Source organism: Paramormyrops kingsleyae, chromosome 4 (assembly GCF_048594095.1).
Source record: "Paramormyrops kingsleyae isolate MSU_618 chromosome 4, PKINGS_0.4, whole genome shotgun sequence".
Classification (NCBI taxonomy): Eukaryota; Metazoa; Chordata; class Actinopteri; order Osteoglossiformes; family Mormyridae; genus Paramormyrops; species Paramormyrops kingsleyae.
The window spans coordinates 36,163,283-36,185,810 of record NC_132800.1 but is presented as its reverse complement, the minus strand read 5'-3'; the positions used below and the strand labels follow the sequence as shown (position 1 = coordinate 36,185,810).

Sequence of the window (22,528 nt, the reverse complement as noted above, 5' to 3'; positions counted from 1 at the left end):
TTTTGTAAAGTTAAACTGATTCTGAGGTAATTTGTGTTTTAAACCGACCACTCAAACAGCAATCGTTTTGTACACAGTTAAGAACAGCTGTTTGAGGCGCTGCAATGAAAAAAAAGTAGCCGAAACTTCTTTTCTAACTACCGTTTCTGTCGTACACATATGTTAATCGATCGTTGTCTTAAACTAAAATGATCGTAATATCCCCATGCCACCAGAGGAAGCGGAGAGCCGAGCGGGATGCCAGAACTCCAGCCACTATGCTCCGGGGTTAATAACGCCGAATTAATATAGACTAAATAAAAGCAACATTTAATGTAGTCAGAGGTGAACTGGAGGATGAGAACATTTCTAAAGAAATAGTAAAATCTTATAAAGATGATCTGAATATTACCCAGGCAAGAGGCTAAAGAGGTTAGTTAAGGGGACACTACAAGTGGACACTGCAGTGGACTGGTGAAGTCAAGTGTCACGTGGGCATCAAACTAATAGCAGCAGATGGTAAGAATGTATTTAGTCCAAGTTTCTCTACAGTTACTTTAATTGTGGGTGGGGGGGAGGCCTTAAGCAGACTGATGGTCTGTGAGCCTGTCGATTTCTTCTGAAGTGATTTATCAGTGAAAACCTGGGCAGGATCCAGTGGAAGATGCGATAATGTTCCGGACCTGCAGCAAACACAGGCAGCGTCATCCTTATCTCACCTGTATGTCCCTCACAACAGGGCAGCAGTAAGTAACAGTTAAGTTTCTGGAAGCTCAATGATGGTGTAATTAATTTTGGTCTATTATAAATAGTTAATTGCATTAACAATCCAAGCATTAAGACAGTCATAGCCTAGGTCCTGTAGAAAACTGCACAAGGGGGCTGCAGGAGAGACTGTAGGCGGAATTCACCTTGAACAGTACCGTGTTACTGTTTCCTCACCCTTTGTACTGTTAATGAGAAAAGCACAGGGGCCTGGTTGCAGCCTCTTCCAGGCCCAGCAGGTCATCGCTTGCCAGGTGTAGTTCACCAGGCTCTCCATGTCAGAGGTCCTGGGACACAAACATTTTGGACACAATGCCCTGCATGCTGAATTCGGCTGGGCCGGCGACTAGAGGATGTGATTGCGGTGTTAGCCAGTGAATCACATTAACACCAGAGTGAAACACAAGATATATATAAAGAAACACATATTCCCAGTGTGCAAGTAAACGGCAATCCTGTATCTTAAGCTTTTGGAAAAATATTTTTTTTAATATAAGATACAAGGTTATTTACACAATACCACCACATCATCTACGTGCTGGGGGGGTGGTGGGGAGGGGGTGATCACACATGTAATGACATACTACAAGCAATTTAGAGACACCAGCTAGCCTGACTGCATGTCTTTGCACTACAGGAGGAAACTAGAGTATCTCGTGTGTGACATTGACAGATCATGCAAATGGCACACAAAGCCAGCATTGGACGGATTCAACGCACCAGCAATGGAGATATGCCACCAACTAAGAAGCACAAAACAGCTCCTCCTTACAAAGGTGAAGACCACGTACAGACCTTTAACATATAGACATTTAAAAAGTTAAGGTAACAGACTGATCATTCAATAGGCTGATCATTCAATTGGATGTTTTTGTGTGAAACCTATGCTATGAAGCAGTCATGCAAAAATGCAGGCCAGCACACGGAATATACATGTGTGACTGCCCTCTACTGGAACCGTGTGATATCTACAAGAACACGCAAAATAAATGCTATATAGAGATGTATGCTTTGGGAAGACAGCCTTCAGTTCCTGATCATGCAAAATAATATAATATGGTTTCTCTCGTAAGCTAGCTGTAGATAAACCTGTTAAGATAACAGCTGTTTGACTGTAGTAATGCAGCTTTCTCCCACTCATCTTAACAAGCGGGCTCAGTTGAGATCTCATGTTAAACCATTAAAAAACGCTCACCTTGATTTCCTCTTACTGTCCCTCCAAGGCATCCGAGTATAATTGCATTTGGGAGGGGTGTGTTTCGTGTCGACTGGCAGTTTAATTATCAAGAGGGACCAATAGTTACAGATCTAGGTTTAGATTTGGTGGCAAAGGACGCTTTTCAGAGGGGTGTCAAGCCTACAGTCGCGCATTATCATTCAGCTCACATGTCCCGGGCTGCAGCCGGAGCGGGCACAGCCCCTGTGGGGGAATGCGTCGTGTTTCTCAATGAGCTCATTAACCTTCGCAAACGGGCTGAACCCAACCTCCTTTCATGCTAGTAGCCGTCTTGGCTTCATCCTCAGCTCCCTTACACTGCGCCGACCGTCTCCCCTCCTCCGCAGCCGGCGCGACCAAGGGGGAGAGCAGCATCTGTGCCGAAGAGCTACACTATTATCTACACCGGAGATAAATCCACATAGTAAGGACTGTTAAGAATAAAACGAGGAAAACACTGAGAGCAATATGCTCCAACACAAAGTCACCTTACACTGCTTACATGGTAAAGAGGTACTGTAGGTGATTTGTTTTCAAGTGGTAAACATATTCATCCAGTACAATTATTATGGAGTTTTGAATTCATTTTCTCTGTCAGCTTCAATATTGCTTGGGATGCAACTTACAGGGCAGAGTACAGAGAGTAGATAGGACGAAGAGCCAGAATTTATACCAATACAAAGGCTCCATTCAGCAAGAACTAAACAAGAAACAACAGGGTCACTTTAGGGTAAAAAACAAACAAACCAGTAGAACCATCTTAACAATAAAAAGGAAATACAGCCACAGAACAAGAAGACTGTCCCCTTTACCTCTAACCAGTAATTCCCCATCCTGTCTTAACATTCACTGCTACTGCAGTCGTCAGTTAGATTGTTTGGTGGCAAGGGTTTGTCAAACCACTTCTCCAGCTGATCATTGTTAGCATAAAGGCCTGCTGAGTCTTATTATCCAGGTCACCAGGGTGTCATCAAGGGCCTAGTCCTGATCACTCACCGTGGCACTGAAACCACTCATCCAGGAGGAAACTCCATGAGTAGAAAAGGGTTGCACCCTAACTGCTCTATTATCCAAGGGCCTCAGCTGTCTGCCATGTGTAAGGATTGCATTTCCCTTCCGTGCTTCTTAATTTCATTACAGGTTACCCATAATTTATCAGAAGAGAAGTCGTTACAGTTTATTTTTACTCATTGGATGCCCGAATTTAGGGACTGTACCTTTCTAAGGTTACATTCTAAGACTGAATGAGACACAGCAGTGCGACAAGGCTGTCCCATTTCGAACACCCCTTCAAGCGCAGTCTATCAATGTTTCATTTTGCCAAGTCGCGAAGAATTCACCTGATGAATCATTTGCAGCCCAACATATCCCAAGATTCACCGTGCAGAGGTAAATTGAGTGTGTCCCAGCAGGGCAATAGGAGCTAGGAGCAGCGCTTTATGACTCAAGGCTAAGGGTAGGAATAGTTGGTGATGCAAATAGAAATTATCCATAGGCCAGACCGTTCCATTCCTAAGCACTTTCTGTTTGACCTTCAAAGGACAGAGCCTACAAAGGCCACACTTTCAGAAACAGCAGCCTTCAAAGGATGTAGTTCCTGAATTCAGACACAACCACTGACTCCGTACTTGTTAAATTGTTAATTAAGCTATTTCCTCTTTAAAATGAATCATTCTCCCTCAACAGCTGCTGTTTACTCGGGCCATCAGGGCTTTAGAGAGTGATCTGTAGGGTAACTATCCACCAGTTAACAGGTAAACATGTTCCTGAGTGACACACAAAGGAAAACACACATCATGGCAAACTAAAGCGCATTTTGACATTTTATTTCAGTACCAAATATACATGTTTGAGAGTACCAACAAAACTGGTCACGCTTTTTCCTGATACAAACATTCCTCTCATCTATGAGAGGCTGTCACCTCGGAATGCCGAATTTCTGTCATAGAGCGCTCACACCTACGAGAGCTTTGATTTATGTGGCACAGAGGTACCTGTGATCTTAATTACCGAGATGAACGACCTGTATATCTCACAGAAACATCCGTGTACTGGCCGACAGAGGGCATGACTCTCCACGACTGCGACTGGCTGGGACTCATCATAACCTTGCCTTAAATGCCTTTTCGAAATTCTCCCATCAGACGAGAGACTTTAATTTTTATTATTTAGGTTAAAAATATCCTTCATTCTATGAAAAAGTGCATTTGCCTTATGAAATATAAAACTGCATAATCATCTCTTCAAAGCAGCATTCAGCAGGAATAATCAGGTGAGGTTACTGATAAAGACAAGCGTCATTAGTAAACACTAATCAGCTTTTTAGTGTGCAATGTTTCACTTTGAAGAAAACAAAACTAAATGTAGTTCTTTGGAAAAATAAGCAGATCACTTTCTCTGCCGACTTGGTGTTCTGCATAGGCTTATAGCAAACATCAACATGACATTTAAATGTTTCTCTGTAAGCACAGCAATGCTTTCTTAAAATCACAGCTGCATATCTTAGTGGCATTTTAACACAAACTACTCGTTTTCTCAACATCGATACCTTCCTTCAGTTTGTTTGTGAGAGAGAGACCTGCACCAGCAATAAACAGAGTTTAAATCAAAAGTAAAAGCATCTTTTGTTGACATCCTTTTTTCAAAGCCACATAGGACGACGGTTGATATTGGTTAAATACCTGCTGACATATCATAATATAGTTCAAAGTCACAGTTATCAAACAAAGACATAGTGTTCCTTACCCTCAGGGCTAGATTTATGATAATTAAACCCTAACATTGCGGCATTTTACCTATTAAAGCCATATGTCACCATTCTCCTGACACTCTTGTAAGCACTGAACTAGTGTGTTAATGCAACGTGCACAATTCCAGTGTAATGTTTCCTCTGACAGTGATTTAAACAGTTTTCATGTATTTTTTTTTGGGGGGGGGGGTGGCTAAGAATAAAACACCAGCAGCCTCTTGGCACACGTACAAGGTTCAATAAATAAGAAGCAGGAGGTATCAGGCTGTGATTAGGAAGGCTCACTCCCATTGTGTTTTACGGGCTTCTCAACAATCAAGTGATATAGGACCTTTTTTGAGATGAACCTACCAAAAACAAAGAAAAGAACAATATCATAAACACAAAGCGTGATACTGTGCTAAAAAAATGTCGGAAAAACGACTAGATGGGCACCTCACCTGGAAAAAGAATTGTCAAAAATGAACGTGTAAATTCCTGGGTTCCTGACTTTCAGCTGTCCGTGGATGGTTTCCTTGTGTGAGTTACAGCGTGTCAGCGGGATCAGAACCTTAAAACATGACGAGGAAAAGGTTATCCCAGATTCAACAGTACTGTGACAGTACCGGACAAATGTGATGGCCAAATGAAGCTTTATGAACCATTTGCTGTATTTTCTAACCCCACTAGGTGGTGCTCTCTGCCCAAAAAGGGGCTCAAAGCATGCACCAAAGCAAACCAAAAGCACAATGTCGTGGGGCAAAAATACAGCAAATGGTTCATGAAGCTTCATTTGACCACCACTACTATCTATGACATCAGGTTAGATCACGGACTACTTCTTCACCTTGTTCTGCTCGAGGGGGGAGTCAGCAGCTGGTCTGTGCACCACGCTGAAGGAGATGCTCTTGGGCTCGGAGGAGAAGACCCAGGCGATGGTAGGACCAGCCTCAGGTGCCGTGATAGCGATGGAGCTGTAGCAGCTGGACTTAATGAAGAGCTCCCGGGAGGTCTCGCCAAAACATGCCACGTCCTCCAAGCTGAGGGGGACCAGGAGCCTGGGGAAAGGCAGTCACGGATGTACATTCCTTTGTGGCCACTGCTGATTTGGATCTCTGTTCCCATCAAGTACATGGCCACAGAATACTGTACACACAGCCATGTGAAAGAAGACCTCAAGGTTTCAAACAAGCATGGGTAAACTCAGCTAAACTTTCATGGAACACATCAACTCATTGGGTCAGTGATGTACTGATCCCAGAAACATCTGAAATTTGGTCAATGTAAAAAACAGAAAAAAGTACAGAAGTATAATTTTATCACTACAAATTGATTGAACACTAATGAACGGAGGGAACTTGTCACCTGGATAACACAAAAATATCATATAGCTAGGCAGCTATGACATACAGCATCGAAAAACAGGAAAATAAACTCACGTGAGTTCTCCAGACTTTAGCAGGTATATTTCAGCATCCTGGACAACAGGAGTCAACTCATCAGTGTCGTCAAGGGTCATGTCTCCCACACTATTACTCCTGAAATCAACACCACCAAAATGCAGTCGCTCAGAAAATTGCAGCGCCCCCTATCCACTTGGATGAATGATTCCTGCAGGACCAAATAAGCCTGATGTTCCGTTGAGCGTTTAGCAGACAGGAAGTATTCGTGAGGAGTTCTCCCATGGGAGATTAATCCTCAATGAAGCCTAATTAATTAAAAAGCTCAGCTGGAACGAAACCAGTGTAGCCCACAGACGTTCCCTTAACAAACTGGACCCCGGAGACACACATTCGCGAAAGGGATGTCTGACACCCAAGCATTCTGTCAGCTGAAATTAAGCAAGCAATGACAGTGGATTCTGGGAACATCACCGTTGCCTTACGGACAGGAGAGAACAAGGTATTTAATGTCACCGTTAATCTTTCTCAAAAAGTGATAACAAAGCGGCGTGGTAATGCAGCTCATTCATATCATATTGAATAATCCTTTAACGTGGATGCTGTAACCAACACACCTACAGTACCGTCATTTTTGTTTATGCACGTGATCAGTGTTGATTACAGCCTGGGTTCTGTAGCAAACATGTCAGAGGTCCTGCGTCCCAGTGCGCATGCGGTAGCGTAGATACACGCGCGTGTGCGGCATGACATGACTCACAGGTCCAGAGCTCTTGGCTGAAGCGTGCCGGGCGTCCGCTCAGGAGAGCCCTCCATCACCTGAGAGAAGGAATCGCCGTCATGCACTTCATTCACCTCCTCTTCTGAGATGATGTCAAACACGCCATCGTCCACCTTAGGTGACTGCGGCGTCGCTGGCCAGCATCAAAGGAACAGTCTTACAACGGGATACAAACGTCGGTACGTCCAGATACGCAAACCGGCTTCCAAACTGGTTCACCTGCGCCAATGGGTGTTGGCCTGTAGGGAGAGGAGTGGCTGCTGGGTGTGTTGGGGGGGCTGCCGACGTCAGGATCCGAGGTGCGGCCCGGCGCGGCCCCGCAGTCCCGGCAGCAGCGGTCTCGCTTTCCGCTGGGCAGCATCCTGGTGGCGCTGTTGCTGCAGTAATAGCAAAAGGGACGGGCGCACAGCCTGGGACAAACAGCCCGCAGAGCCGATTACTGGCCAGCTCCGGGATACAGACAATCATGGTCGGAGGGACTGCACATCTCTCACGGCTTACTTGTTTAGCCCTGCTTCCTTTGGCGGAAGAGTGTCTCACCCTACCTGCCACATACAAGAAGCACCAAGTACTGATGATTCAGCTATTTTATGAAACGGGCCCTTGGGCGGGGGGGTTTGTAACGGGGACACCACTGACTGCCACCCACCTGCAGGGGTGGCGCCGGAGCCACCAGCTAAACTGGCCCTGGCAGCCGAGGCAGTGGGTGCCGTCGCGGTCATTCGGCTCCTCAGAGCGCAGATTCTGCTTGAACAGGGCGTCTTTGTCCCTGGGTTAGAGACACCAGTTTGGGTTAATTAATAAACTGGCAAATTCAAAGCAGGAGAAATGGCAGCACAACATGGGACACGGGAGCGGCATGTACTGGATTAGCTCGATGAGCCGCTCCTCCAGGTTCTTCTTGGTCCGGTAAAGGTCGTCTATCTCGGCCGCGGTCTTCATGTCACAGCTGCGCCTGTCGGCAGCCGCGAGATCCATCTGCTCCCTCAGGTCGCGGCAGGCGGCCTGTGTGGCGGACAGCTCCTCCTCGGCGCTGGCGGGGAGACAAACAGTGGCGCCTGCTAAGTGTGTGAGCGCCACCTGCTGGTCATCGGTGATAACAATTCAGTGGCATGGAGATATCCTTTAGTCAGGATTTCTCCCTTTTAAGTCTCCAGTAATGCACATGACATCAAGAGCAGTTAGGTTCAGGCTATCAATTTTGCACTAATATTAATTAACAATTTCTTAACAATAACATTAAATCTGCAAATTGCTTATGCAATCCTTTAATTATGGGAGCTGCTCCTCCAGAATAACATAAAGCAACTTAAGACCTTGTCAGATTCTCAGTCAGCCTGACCATCTCTGCACCCTTCTGCTGAATCACGGACTCCGACTTCTCCACAAGGACGTTTCTCTCCTCCAGCAGCTGCGAGTATCTGCCAATTTCATCCTTTGACACAAGAGTAAAACATTTTTTTTTTTAAATCACAGCAGAGTGTGTTCAGCTGAAATGCAGGATTCTTTAAGCAACAGAACTTTGCTTATATTTCATTTAGTTTTCAGGCAGCACTATTAGTCCCTGTCTCTCAAGCTGGGGCACTAACAGGCTTGTCTGCTAAAATGAGTGTGACCAAACACACTGGCCCAATGCCATAGTATGGCCACGGGTGTCCCTGTGGACGGGACGGACCTCCAGCTGGGATAGCCTGGCCTCCAGCCCACGCGTCTTCTCCAACTCCACTGCATGCCACTGCCTGACACTCTCCAGCTCTCCACTGGCACACTGCAGGGAGAGGCGAGGCATCACTCGGCATGCGTGTATAGAGGCCCCTTCGCAGACGACTGTCAACATTAGTGTAATGGGGTTACGAGGGACACATCCACCGCCTTCTGTTCATGTTCCTTAAAAGTTATGCAATTAATTTCTGCTGCCACATTTACACAGTGATTTCAGCAGTCTCCCCCAGCAACGCATCTACACTATGCCAATTTAATCTCAGTATTAGTGCAGGTGACAGATTCTGCTACCTGGAGCTGGTTCTGGAGGGTCAAGGCCTCACCGCTCATCTGGAACCTGACAGTGTCCACCTCCTCCCTGGCTCGGACCTCAGCCTGCTTCAGCCTCTCCTGAAGCTGAGGCACGGTGCCTGAGAGAGCCTCTGCCTGCTGCAGTCGCTTGTGCAGGCTGGTGTTCTCCTGCTCCAGTACCTGCAGCCGGCCGTAAGCCTCCTCCTTCTCGGACGTCAGGCCACCTACGCGGATGCCCAGCTCAGCCGTCTCTGTGGTGGCCTTCTCCAGGTACGCCTTGGTCTCGGCGTGCTCCAAGGCTAGCCGCTCAAGACGCTGCTTTAGCACATCCAGCTCCTCCCTGCAAGAGGCGCTCTCCAGGCTGTGGGCCTCCTCCTCAGTCTCCAGCATCTCCTCCCTCTGCTGGTGCAGCAGGATCTCCTGCACATGCCGCCGGTTCAGCTCCTCCACCTGGGACTTTAGCTGGTCCGTCAGGGACTTCAGCTCCTCACAGGAGGCCTCTGCCACTTCCAGCTGGGCCTGGGCCTTAAGCTTCTCCTTTGCCAGGTCCTGGACCCTGCAGCGCAGGTCCACAGCCTCGGTCTGGAGCCGGGAGACCTCCTTCACATGCAGCTCCAGCTGTGCCTGCAGTGCCAGTGCGGAGGGACCTCTCTCCGTACTCTGCAGCCCGGCCTGCAGCTCCTCGCTCTGCTGATCCCTGCTCTCTAAGAGACCAGCCCCCTTCAACTGCTCCCGGAATGTGGCTTCACTCCTCCTGGAGGAGGTGAGGCTGCTCTCCAGCTCAGTGATGTGGCAGCCAATGGCACGCAGCTCCTCCCGCGTGGATGACAGTGCCTCTGTCAGGATGCCCTGCTTCTCCCCCAGCTCCCGGTTTTCCAGCTGTAGCCTCCGTATCACACCCTGAACCATGGTGTCAGCTGCCTGCCCCCCCATATGCGCCTCCTGGACCTCCGTCAGCTCCCTCTTGGTTTCCTTATTCCTGCTCATGATCTGGAGCATCCTGTCATTGAGCTCCATCAGACAGGCACACCGCGCCTTGTAGTCATCCACCTTCCCGCGCTGCTGCTGCACGTCAGCCTCCGACTCGACCAGGCCAGTGCTCACACTCTGCTCCTGCGTCTCCATCTCGGGGCTGACAGACAGCTCCTCTTTCTCGGCCCCCAGTTGCTTTGTGAGTGCATGGAGTTGCCCCTCCAGCTCGTTCCAATCACTGCCCTGTCGCACATTAAGGTTGCCCTTCTCCTCCTGCAACTTCCACTTCAGCTCTTCTACATGCCGATCCCTTGCCTCTAGGGAGCTCTGCAAGTCAAGCAGCTGCATTTGAAGCTTGCGGGACTCCTTCTCCTTAACTGCTAGCGCCCCCTGCAGTTTTTCAATGGTACTGTGCATCTCCTCCATTTCACAGCCCGATGCTTCATCACGCCTCAAATCTTCAGCCAGTCCATCTGCCTCTTGCCGTCTTGTTTCAGCCTCACGCAGAGCCTCAAACTTTGCCTTCTCTGCTTCCTTGAGTTTGTCCAGAAGCACATGGATTTTCTGGGCATAGTCTAGATGGCCAACAGCATGCTGCCCCATCTCGACTAGTGCGGCATCAAGCCTAGCCAGGAGCTCATCATTCTTTTGGTTGGCACTGCGGTGCCGGGCCTCCAGCTGGCTCTCCAGGGACTTCACTAGGGCGCGCAGACCTGCTGCCTCCTCATTCGCCCGTTCCACCTGCTCCAACAGCTCCTGCTGCCTCAGCTCAGACTGGTCCAGCTCCACCCGCAGGTCTTCTGCGGCACTGCAGGGGGTCAGGCTACTCAGGTCACTTATGAAGCTCGGGCCTGGCTCAGGGCTGCATACGAACTCAGGGGCCTGTGAAAGGTAACAGAGACCAATCTGACCCACTAAGCCAACCAGGTCTCTACAAGACTCAATGGTTAAACAACACAAACCAGATGAACAGAATTGCTTATATTTAATTAAGTATTCAGCTAACACTATTATTCTGAGTTCCTGTCTCTCATACTGGGGCAGTTTAAATGCACTTTCCCACTGAAGTTCAAGAATCTAGTTCTTGGGCCATCTCGAACAGGAACTTTTGTAGTTCCTGGTCACTTTCATGTATCAGTTGGCCACCACACAACAGGAACAGTGGCCTTTATCTTACACGCAAAAAGCTCATAGGTTAAACTTCACATGTAACATACAAACCTACACCACTACCCCAAAATGATGGAGGGTGAACAACATTTTGTTAGTTATTGTGGGGGGGGGGGGGGGAGTAATGTGGTTCAAAAATACGGGACAAATCGCATTTTTAAAATATTTTTTATGGCCTGTGACACATTTGTAATTCATCATTAAATCTTAAAATATTAAAACGAAAGGTAGGTACTCTGGGGAAAGGACTTAAAAAAAGGCTCAGGAACTACCTCCAAGGAACAAAAACTGGGCCAAGTGCCAGTGCTGGAAATATGACAGAACTCATGGTTCCTGAAAAAGTTTCTGGTTCCTGAAAAAGTTTTCTGAGGTGGGAAAGTGCCTTAAGTGCCTTCAATGATATTACAGCAGAGCCCCAGAGGGATTCAACACAACAATGTACAGCCCAACCCAACGTTACTGCTGTTGTAACTGACCCAAAAATAACACTCTGTAGAGTGTAACTCAATTCTCATGGAACTGGCCGTGACTGAATGGCTGATCTCACACAAACAGTACAGAAATGGGAGCAGTTTACACTGGAGTCATAGAAAAGCTGCAGTACCTCAATGATCATAAGTTGGTATGTCCCAATCCACTTTTCCAGTACCCCGATCTGATCCATTCAATATTTCTATCTACCGAGTCCTGATCCAATCTTTTAATAATAAATATTTAAATATACATACACAAACAGTGGGCATTGGTAATGCTCTGTTTGAGTAAGCATTGTGAGTTTGCAGTATTATTCCTTATGATGTTTCTGCAAGTGTCTAATTAGATTAAATTAAACGACGTTCTGTTGCTACCTCAACTTGAACGGATGCCATCGCAATCATTGAAGGTAACTATTGGGCTACGTTGAGTTTCCAAATTAAAGAATTTCCACACAGCTGATATCTCGATAGTTGGTAGTTGCAAGCCATGTGCCTCAGGCTTACTGCAGCGTGTAACGGAACCTTACAATCTGCGCACCTGACATAAATTAGGCGGATGCAGAACCTTAAATAGATGGGGGTTTTGATCGGGCTGTGGTAGCCAATACTGATCAAGTTAATTATTTGACTCTCCCTGCCGGCCCCTGGGGGATGGGCTCCCCCATTGAGTCTGGTCCCTCCCAAGGTTTCTTCCTTCTAGGGAGTTTTTCCTTGCCACTGTCGCCTCTGGCTTACTCACTGGGGGCTTTGGGTGGGGATGCTGTAAAGTGCTTTGAGACGATGTAATGTTGTGATAACGCGCTATACAAAAATAAATTTGTTGTTGTTGTTGTTGTTGTTGTTAAAAATGCCTGGATCGGGCCGGATTCCGACCTTTGATATCGGCTGGGGACGTCAGTATTTGTAACATTTATCTTCATCGTTTTGACCTGTCAACAACAGCGAAACAGTGTCATCAGCTTGCCTCCAGTCTGCCCCAGAATATGCTGTGTGACAGTCAGCTCTCACTGTCTGGGCTGCTTTAAAATTATGTGGTTGACAGGTATTGTTATTTGTCATATGAGTAAACAGCACCATCTGCAGGTGTTATTTATTATTGCCATTTTTACACTGGCAAACAGCTATTTGTCTACAGCTATGGAGCAAGGCCAGCCCGAGCCCAGCCACCATCAAGGTGATTACCAGTCCTCAGTAGATATCATGATATCACATCATGATGTAATTGCGATTACATGGGGCATGTGCAAAAATCACCAAGGCTTCATATGAGGGGCATAACCATATTGTTCGCACTCCATCTTTTCGGTACTATCTGGACGTTTTCTTACGCCCACAATTTAGTAATCAGATTACTAAGTAGTACACCTAAATTATTAATGAGAGGTAATGTTGTGACGCCCAACAGTTAGCGATCTGTATAAATTTACTGCTTTGGTATATAGGCAGCGATGAGCACTGTAGTGAAGGTGAAGAAAGGGACAGCTCAACCGCCACAACATCTGTGGAATCAGGAGATACTGTGGATTAACAAGGTAAAAATGATGTCGCTGGTGTGGTGGTACTTTCTGCAGTTTACAGTTTGACACGTTCATTAAAACATAAGGATAGGCCAAATTTATACAGATTACTAACTTTTGGACGTCACAATATGCCTCTCATCGATACTTTAGGTACACTGCTAATCTTCTGTCAGTATATTTCTGAAAAGTCAGCGTCCAGACAAACGTCTACGCCTGTCATCAGAAGCCCTGGTGACTGCTGCGCATGCGCTACATAACTGCAATGTGATATTGCGCAGTCCTACTCCTCAGTATTAGGGGACCGGCACCCACCTGTGAGTAGCTGCTAACCAGGCTGCTGATGCTGGAGCTGCGGCTGGGGGGCCTCCACATGTGGGCCGGCGATCCCAGTGTCCTCCTGCAGGGGGCGATATGTGCGCACCATGGTATTGCTGAGGTCTGTCCCAATATAGGTCGGGATGAACCTCAAAGTGATACTTCCTGTGGTTATGCACTGTAGAGCTGGAAGGAGTGTGTTTTTTTTTGTAGCATGGACACCAACTACCACAAAGTTAGGCGTTTGTTCCACATCACCGACCACACTGGACCAATTCGGTGTTTATTACACGGCACTGATCGCACCCAAGGAACCGTCCTGCCATCACTGGTATAACGGCTGTGATATTGGCAGCCATTTCAATGACCCAGCTTACAGCCCACAAGGAGAAGTAATGCTGATCATTACAAAAACAGAAGCTCGCCTACAGCCTCGTCTCCAGGGGAAGTGTGCAGTTTCCTTACTGTTAACTTTGACGTTAGCACACCATGTGTCAAACTTCGATCTCACTCATTCCTCTTTCCAGTCTGCCCATACCCATCCTGCCCGTCTCACCATGCGTCATGACTCCCACTTGAACCCGAAGCGCAGATCTAGCCAAACCCCAGGCATACTGAGCTTTTCCACAGAATGTATATGGGTTAGGCCAAAACCTTGCAAAAACCCGGTAACGCCTAAGTTCATAACAATGACTCCTCAACGTGAAAGCGTTCCTCGCCCCTCCCCCCTTTGTACCTGGCGAAAGTGGGCCAGGACGAGTCCAGGTCGAAGCCCCTGGAAGCCACGTCAAACTGGACCTCGTTTAGCTCGTACAGGTGATTGATGATACCCGCTGCAAGGTGGGACTTCAGGAATGGGCTGCGAGCATAATACCAGTCGCTGCGTGGAGAGAGGACGACAAATGTCAGGACCATGTGGAAAAAGCCCTGAAGAGGACTGCATGCGTGCCACATTTAATCAGCCAGGCGTTTAACCTTATGTTTGCATTTCTCCTTAAGGGCAGATGATAAAACACCGTAAAGAGCTTCTGCGTGGACAGAAGCATGTTTTGAAGCCCCTCAAGTCACACTGCCGACAGGAACAGGGAAACGATACAGACGATCAGCAGTTAATGGAGAAGCAAGTCTGAATAAAGGAAGGAGATACTGGACAAGTTTCTGCTCAGAAATATTTTTATTAATATCCATTAGATGGAAATATGGTCAGACTATAATATATGAAAAAACCGAATCTGAAAAATCTGATGACTCTTCTCTGACAAGGCTCTGACATAGAAAATATTTCATGAGGAATATGAAAAACTGACACACAAAAATTCTATAAATCGTGTTGGTTTGTCTAAAGCAATGGTTCCCAATCCTGTCCTTGGGGATACCCAGACAATCCATGTTTTTCCAGGTAGGGAGCAAAAATGTATACTAGGAGGGTGCAAAAACGTGGGCCATCTGTGGGTGCCTGAAGATTTGGTTGGGAAACAGTGCTTTAAAGAATGAATTCAGGATTCATCTTCTATGTGTTATGCGATCACCCAGCCTACATTATGGAAGATTACTCTGTAATCTCTATCAAATGTACTGGTGAAACTGGTGTGCTCTGGCCTGCAGCTTACACAGCAAACTGATTCTACAGCAAATGCTGCATTTCCATTTTGCTAAACTTTAGTCAAATACATATATACACCTGTCCATCACCACATATGAAGTGGTTTCTGCTCCAATGAAAGAAGCCAGCACTGTGGTAACCAGAGCACCTAGAAAGTGACATGCAGAGTGACTTGTAATGGCTACCTGGTGACCCGCTGGTTCATCAGGCATTGCTGCAGGGTGTCGGCCAGTCGCTGGTGGAACAAGGAGTAGCGGATGAAGGCTCTGCCTTTCCCCAGGGAAGTCTTCAGCTGAAACGGCGAGATGCTGCAGGTTATCTCAGCTCCAGAGTGGGATGGGAACCAGGGGGCTGCAGCTTCAAGGCCCATGGAGCCAAAATTATATACACAGCTCTGGGTAAAGGCTCTACAACCAGCTGTAAGAACATCAAGTTTAGTCAGCCTGCATTCTCAGCTTAAGCCACTGGTGACTGAAACTGAAGTCACACCAGTTTCAACAACTGGTTTAATTTAGGCAAATTCACGGTCGAGGCCAGAAGTCTGTAGTTTGTGTGAAGATCATAAAGAATGTTACCATCATCTGGGCCGTACTACCTTCATGCAATATCTTCAATATCTTCATTCAAGTATGATGTGTGCAGTCTTCATTAGACAGAGCTGATTTTATGTGGATTTGTATATGAATAAGAAACTCTGGTCAAAGTAAAAAGCACCTTTGGATAAATCGAGTACAAGACATAGACATTTACTTACAAAAAAATACATGAAATATTATTCATATATATATAATTAACCAAGTGATCAACTGACTGATTAGCTGAATGTTAAAATAAATTTTAAAATTAGCTCTGTTTTACATATGAACATGCAGCTTGTGTTCCTCCAACCTTTATAACCATCACAAAAGCATGGTATCCACAAAATGAAAGGCATGTCTACTTTTCTGGAGAGTAGAAAACTCCAGATGCAAAGGATTTCCAGAAGTGAGACGACAAGAGAGTTGAGGATTACAGTCGCACAGCTGACATGAGTATCGACGGGGGGGGGGGGGCAGCTTACCGAAATTCCCCCTCTGGCCAAAAACCGCCAAAAACTATGGTGACTTCTTGAGGAACATTTACTGATGGAGATCCTGGCAACAAGAATGACGTAAAGCGGCAGGATAACAGAGAGCTCGCTGTCAGCAAGGTGAGCTCCTGGGAACGAGAGACGCGCCTCGAAAGTGAGCTACAACTGACGCAAACAGCTTAACAATGGTGACCAGAAACAAAATACTAATCAACTGCCCAATTAGCACATGGGATAAGAGTGGGGAAAAATGGTCATCAAAAACTGAAGTGTACAGCGGCAATCTCCAATGGGGGGCATAGAGGAGAAGGAAGTGTATTATCACTGATGTTTGACAGAAATCATGTGCGTGCGTGCCTCGTAGATTTGCTGTAAATGATGTAATTTTATTATTACATAGGTTTGTTACTTGAAACTTTAAAGTTTCCCATTTATTACAGCAAGCCCTTTAGGTCAGACAAACTTAATAAGTAACCAAATGTTGTTCAGACCATCGATCAGAGGTATTCAAATTATGGGCGCATCCCTCTGGTGGGGTTCAAAGGAATTGCCGGGGGGGGGGGGGCACAGGTGAGGGCGGGAAAAAACAGAGCTGTAGGGGAGGGGGTTGAGCTATGAGTAGATCTACTTTGAAACTGCAACCTTCAAAAATATTTAAAATAATGTGAACACATCGTATGCCTGTACACGTTTTACGACGCCGACAAATTTAACTAACCAAAATGTGTAAAACAGACAGGCACCACATAATGAATACAACAGACTGTGTGCTAAAAGTTTACAATAGGAGAAATGCTGAGTTAATGCATACCTACTTGGAGGAACCATATCTAGCTACTAGTAGTGTTAAAAGAAAACGTGATAGCAAAGCAACACCTAAAATGATTAGAATCAGAAAAGATGACAAATCATATCTATAATACCTTTTTGTGTGTGTGGTTTGGGGGGGGTGGAAAATCAGGACAAATATATCAGCCCTAGGGGACCCTGTCAAAAAAATTTTACCACTGCTGAAGACCTATAGTACACAGAACATATGTGCAGCGCTGGGATTTGTGTTTATATACATAGGCAAATAAAGATATTCATATAATCATGTAGTGTATATACAGACCTGCATAACTTTATTTTATGTGACACACACACATACATATAAATATAATTTATATTGTGTGTGTGTGTGATATATATATATATATACTGTATATCTGTATATATATATATATATATATATATACATACACACTGTACACATATATGTATGTATGTATGTATGTATATGTATATACACTCACCTAAAGGATTATTAGGAACACCATACTAATACAGTGTTTGACCCCCTTTCGCCTTCAGAACTGCCTTAATTCTACGTGGCATTGATTCAACAAGGTGCTGAAAGCATTCTTTAGAAATGTTGGCCCATATTGATAGGATAGCATCTTGCAGTTGATGGAGATTTGTGGGATGCACATCCAGGGCACGAAGCTCCCATTCCACCACATCCCAAAGATGCTCTATTGGGTTGAGATCTGGTGACTGTGGGGGCAATTTTAGTACAGTGAACTCATTGTCATGTTCAAGAAACCAATTTGAAATGATTCGAGCTTTGTGACATGGTGCATTATCCTGCTGGAAGTAGCCATCAGAGGATGGATACATGGTGGTCATAAAGGGATGGACATGGTCAGAAACAATGCTCAGGTAGGCCGTGGCATTTAAACGATGCCCAATTGGCACTAAGGGGCCTAAAGTGTGCCAAGAAAACATCCCCCACACCATTACACCACCACCAGCAGCCTGCAAAGTGGTAACAAGGCATGATGGATCCATGTTCTCATTCTGTTTACGCCAAATTCTGACTCTACCATTTGAATGTCTCAACAGAAATCGAGACTCATCAGACCAGGCAACATTTTTCCAGTCTTCAACTGTCCAATTTTGGTGAGCTCGTGCAAATTGTAGCCTCTTTTTCCTATTTGTAGTGGAGATGAGTGGTACCCGGTGGGGTCTTCTGCTGTTGTAGCCCATCCGCCTCAAGGTTGTGCGTGTTGTGGCTTCACAAATGCTTTGCTGCATACCTCGGTTGTAACGAGTGGTTATTTCAGTCAAAGTTGCTCTTCTATCAGCTTGAATCAGTCGGCCCATTCTCCTCTGACCTCTAGCATCAACAAGGCATTTTTGCCCACAGGACTGCCGCATACTGGATGTTTTTCCCTTTGCACACCATTCTTTGTAAACCCTAGAAATGGTTGTGCGTGAAAATCCCAGTAACTGAGCAGATTGTGAAATACTCAGACCGGCCCGTCTGGCACCAACAACCATGCCACGCTCAAAATTGCTTAAATCACCTTTCTTTCCCATTCTGACATTCAGTTTGGAGTTCAGGAGATTGTCTTGACCAGGACCACACCTCTAAATGCATTGAAGCAACTGCCATGTGATTGGTTGATTAGATAATTGCATTAATGAGAAATTGAACAGGTGTTCCTAATAATCCTTTAGGTGAGTGTGTATATATATGTATATATATGTGTATATATATATATATATATATACATATATATATATATATATATATATATATATATATATATATATATATATATATATATATATATATATGAGAGAGAGAGAGAGAGAGAGAGAGAGGACTCTACTCCCACAATACACCTCAGTGCCCTTATTTTGAGTTACAAATATAGTGTGGCTTTCAGGGAAATGTTAGAAAAAGAAACAAATAACACGCATCTGTTTTTTAAACTTCACAGTGAGTGGAATGACTGCACAAACCACAAAAAGCATGCTTATTTCCCCCAGTCAAAGAGAGCCGACCTGCACTTCTGTAACCTAAATTAACTGACATCGTTCTGACAGGCGCCTGTCAGGAAAACACACTCGTTCACGAGACCCGGGTCCATCTACCTGACCCAATAGGTAACGAAAGCTGAGCTAATCTCCATGACACACAGCCCATAGAACTCACCTCCTCAAGAGCTCTAGTATGCCAGGAACAAACAAAACCTCACCAATACAAACGGCCAGGGACCCTCAACAGATACACGCGGCCAGGAAACATACCGTGGATCCGCTTACCTCAGGGATGGACTTGACATAGCGGATCCCGTCATTGGCTCCCTTAATCTTGCCAAGGCAGTCACTGAAATAATCCCAGTAATCTTTCCTTGTGCCCAGCAAAGTTTTCTTCTCTTTCTGGTCAAACTGAACACATCACACATTTTTTTTTAAGACTCAAATGGCAAAGACGGGGGTCACACTTAGCATTTAGCTTTTTTTTGATAAATGTGACAAGAAATAAAGGGACTAATTTTATTGAATTGCAGCCCATTTTATTCTACATTAACAATTAGCGCTACATTGTGGATTAGTGTGTCACGGCCGTACCTTTATTCAAAGTCCAAAACCTGATTATCATTAGCTAGTTTTCGGAAAGCCGCTAACAAAGTAGATTACTTTCAGGGGTCTCGCCCATTGGGGTGCAAGAGTCCTGCTATGCAGGCTCTGGTCCAGATATGGAGGATGGGAGTGTTTGTGTAACATTTATGGGGAGCAGCGGAACCCACCTGCAGCAGGTACTCCAGCTTATAGGAGAACTTGTGGAGGCTCACGCTGTCATCGGTGATTGGTTCTCCAAGCTCGTTGTGTTCCCGCTTTAGCTCTATTACAGCATCTTGGTCAGGGGTGGGAGAGGGACCATCAGTGTGCATGTACAGGATGAGCCACCAGACTCTGACCGCTGGGCATCTCTACTCCACCGTAAAGTGCACCATTTCCAGGGTTAATTTGCTCACAGGGACAGAAGACCCATTCACAAGGTTAACTAAACTACAACTCAACCACCTAAGAAAAAATGTGCTCTGCAGTCACGCAGTGAATTGACGCCCTCATGCATGCTCTGCCGGGCAACAGTGGCAAAAAAATTGCTCTGGGGGGTCTTTATCAAACAGGAAACCCCCCAGGAAATATCACTCTAGCAAAATTACACACACAAACACGTACAGCAGACAAAGAGAAAACATACAGTCTGCCTCTGCAGGAAATACTTTTGGTTTGCTTCTTACACACACACACACACACACACACACACACACACGGTTTACCCTGCAGATCTCTGATAATCCTTTGTAGCTGGTTCTCCCCGACTGTCACAGTGGCCATGTCCCTGCCTGGGGGGTGGGGCAGGCGTCAGCGTGCTGAATCAGGGGAACATGCACATTTGGAATTAAGCACACACTTGCACACATAAACACTGGTATCCAAGCACACAGCAGTGGCAGGACTGAGTATCTGCACTGATGTGATGAAATGTGACATGCGACTAAACCCAGCTGGTGCAATCAGGATGTGGGCCATTTGTGAAACCTCAACCGGAGGAAGGTACCAGAAGAACGACTAAAGAGGAAATGTTGACTATAATCACTGGGGAGGCATACTCAAAGACCACTAAATGCAAATACAGGAGGACTTCTCCGCATCGTCTGAAGCCCGTGGAGGATCACAGAGCAACAGGCCATGAAGAGGAGCAGCCCATACTGTCAGAACTTTGCAAGAGCTGTAATGGAGCCTACCCATGCGATTCAGCACAGTCTAGCTTAACAGAGAAAAAGTCAGAAACCATTTAAGGACAGTATGTGCAAACATCTGCATCTGCCCTGCTCTCTTACTTTTTTATTAACCTTTAACTTCCTGAGAACCTACATCTGCATATAAGGACATCATTTTTATTTAAAACCACTAATTGTTCAAAAAAAATTATGTTCGGTTTTTATGATTATGAGGTCCTACTAATCCCAAATAGCTAAAGGAAAATAAAATATGCACACCAAACAAAAACTTAGGAGGTTAAAATTACTTTTGGTATTAATTTTTGCCCCACCCCATTTCCATACTGATTTAAATCAAGGTCCCACCATCATACTAAAGAAAATACTCACAAGGCATCTCTGCAGATTTTCTGGCCAAATACAGCACACTGTTACCGAAGGAGGCTAAAAGCTGACAGCCTGTGCTGTCAACACTTAAAGGTTAGCGCCAGTATGACCTCCTCCAAACGTGAAACAGGACACCTAACAGACTTAAGCAGCAGGCCACACTGGAAACAGATTTATAACTAGAAATATTTGCTAAATCACACCATTTTAGATGCTGGTTCCAACTCCACGCACCTGACAGGATTTGATTTAATACTGAACAGCAAATCTCACAGTCGAGCAGTACATACGTTTAGGCTGCTACTAAAAGTTTCATAGAGGTTTGACTTAATCCCTACTACCGATTACAGAATGAGACATTTTGAGAATGATCTCCGCTTAACAGTATGTCAGGTGTACTACGACAAACCTAACCCAGCTCTATAACAACCTAATCTCTAAAAGTCACTATCCGGCACTCTCAACCGCAAAACCAATAACAGAAAACCTAAGTCCAGACCAATTCGTGTGACTGATGTTCATGGAAACCACTCTGTTACGGATGGCCTACCAGCACTAGACTCTGCAGCTGAATAATCATGATGCAGAGATGTGTAAGGGTATACTGTACCTTATACATTTGTAAAAGAGAACTGCTTAGGGCACAATAGCTCACTTGCTTGTTCTTTAAATATAAGCAATTGCACCGTGCAAATCCGCTTTATTTAGCCCATATCCAGGACGGTCAAATACCCGCCCCACTGGCAGAAGACTGCAGGTGCCCGCCTGATACCGGAAATCTTACCCACATCTGATTTTGCTCAGACTCATATGGATGTATGCATTAATGACGCATGTCAGGGAATACTGTATCCCTCTAAATAGGAGGTCCAGGGTTTACCGACCCTAACCCATCTCATGGTGTCAGATTCGTGCTTTTTAACGTGTTTTAAAGTACTGACACAACTCAGAAAGAAAAAGGATACCACAAAACAAAACAAAATATTACAAATATAAGAACTGTCATAAGCAAAAAGTTATATTTTAAAGTAGGGCGACGTCCTTACGCAGAGACATTAGAACTGTCGGCTCTGTAAGCGATCTAACGAAATCTAAGTATAGTGGGTCCAATCTGCGGACGCATTAAAGTGAACATGATCGCAAAGGTTTAAAGTGTTAAAGTCAGGGCTTTGTAAGTGATCTGGGTAATTCTGCAGGAGTGACGGGTCCGAATTGCGGAGAGGGGTTAGCATATTAGCCGATTAGCCCGCATGCGCTTGCGCGTCAATAAACCTGTCAAAGTGAAACCCAAAGCGGCTTTCCGCGCACTCCGTCTGTTCATACTCGCAGTTTAAGCAAAAATACGACAAGAAGATGGGATAACAAAACTCCGACATACTTAAGAAGGCCGGCGCTCCGCTTGAGTTGAAAGACTCGATACGCGGCGCGATACCGGGTCCGAGAGGCGGGCGAGACGGTGTGATTGACAGCTGCCTGGGCGAATGGGAGCCGCGGTAGGGGTGACGGCGGCGCGGCAGTTAGGTTGCAGCGTGCTGCAGGGGTTTAGTGAAGCAGGTAGAGGACGCCCTCCTG

The 22,528-nt window shown here is 45.7% G+C and overlaps 1 protein-coding gene and 1 long non-coding RNA gene across 3 annotated transcripts; one reads left to right on the top strand and one right to left on the bottom strand.

Annotated features, from left to right (window-relative positions):
• The first annotated feature begins 605 nt into the window (after positions 1-605).
• LOC140588827 (uncharacterized) lies at positions 606-14,483 on the top strand. Its single transcript, XR_011990032.1, has 3 exons — positions 606-725; positions 1,382-1,520; positions 14,335-14,483. It is a non-coding gene; the product is annotated as an uncharacterized lncRNA (long non-coding RNA).
• Positions 3,766-22,478, bottom strand: fyco1b (FYVE and coiled-coil domain autophagy adaptor 1b). 2 transcript variants are annotated; one of them, XM_072711247.1, is made up of 18 exons: positions 22,335-22,478; positions 20,126-20,191; positions 19,589-19,695; positions 19,101-19,226; positions 15,124-15,230; positions 14,072-14,215; positions 13,333-13,417; positions 8,883-10,736; positions 8,545-8,637; positions 8,186-8,304; positions 7,735-7,902; positions 7,519-7,638; positions 7,089-7,279; positions 6,849-7,002; positions 6,128-6,226; positions 5,536-5,746; positions 5,150-5,259; positions 3,766-5,056 (listed from the first exon to the last, which is right to left on the bottom strand). In XM_072711247.1, the coding sequence occupies exons 2-18, from the start codon at positions 20,181-20,183 to the stop codon at positions 4,981-4,983; spliced, it is 3,822 nt and encodes a 1,273-aa protein (XP_072567348.1). In that variant the 5' UTR covers positions 20,184-20,191; positions 22,335-22,478; the 3' UTR covers positions 3,766-4,980. The 2 variants fall into 2 exon arrangements, with proteins under 2 accessions (XP_072567348.1, XP_023671413.2); XM_023815645.2 differs by having other exon boundaries at positions 20,126-20,218; positions 22,335-22,477.
• Between the last annotated feature and the right edge of the window lie 50 nt (positions 22,479-22,528).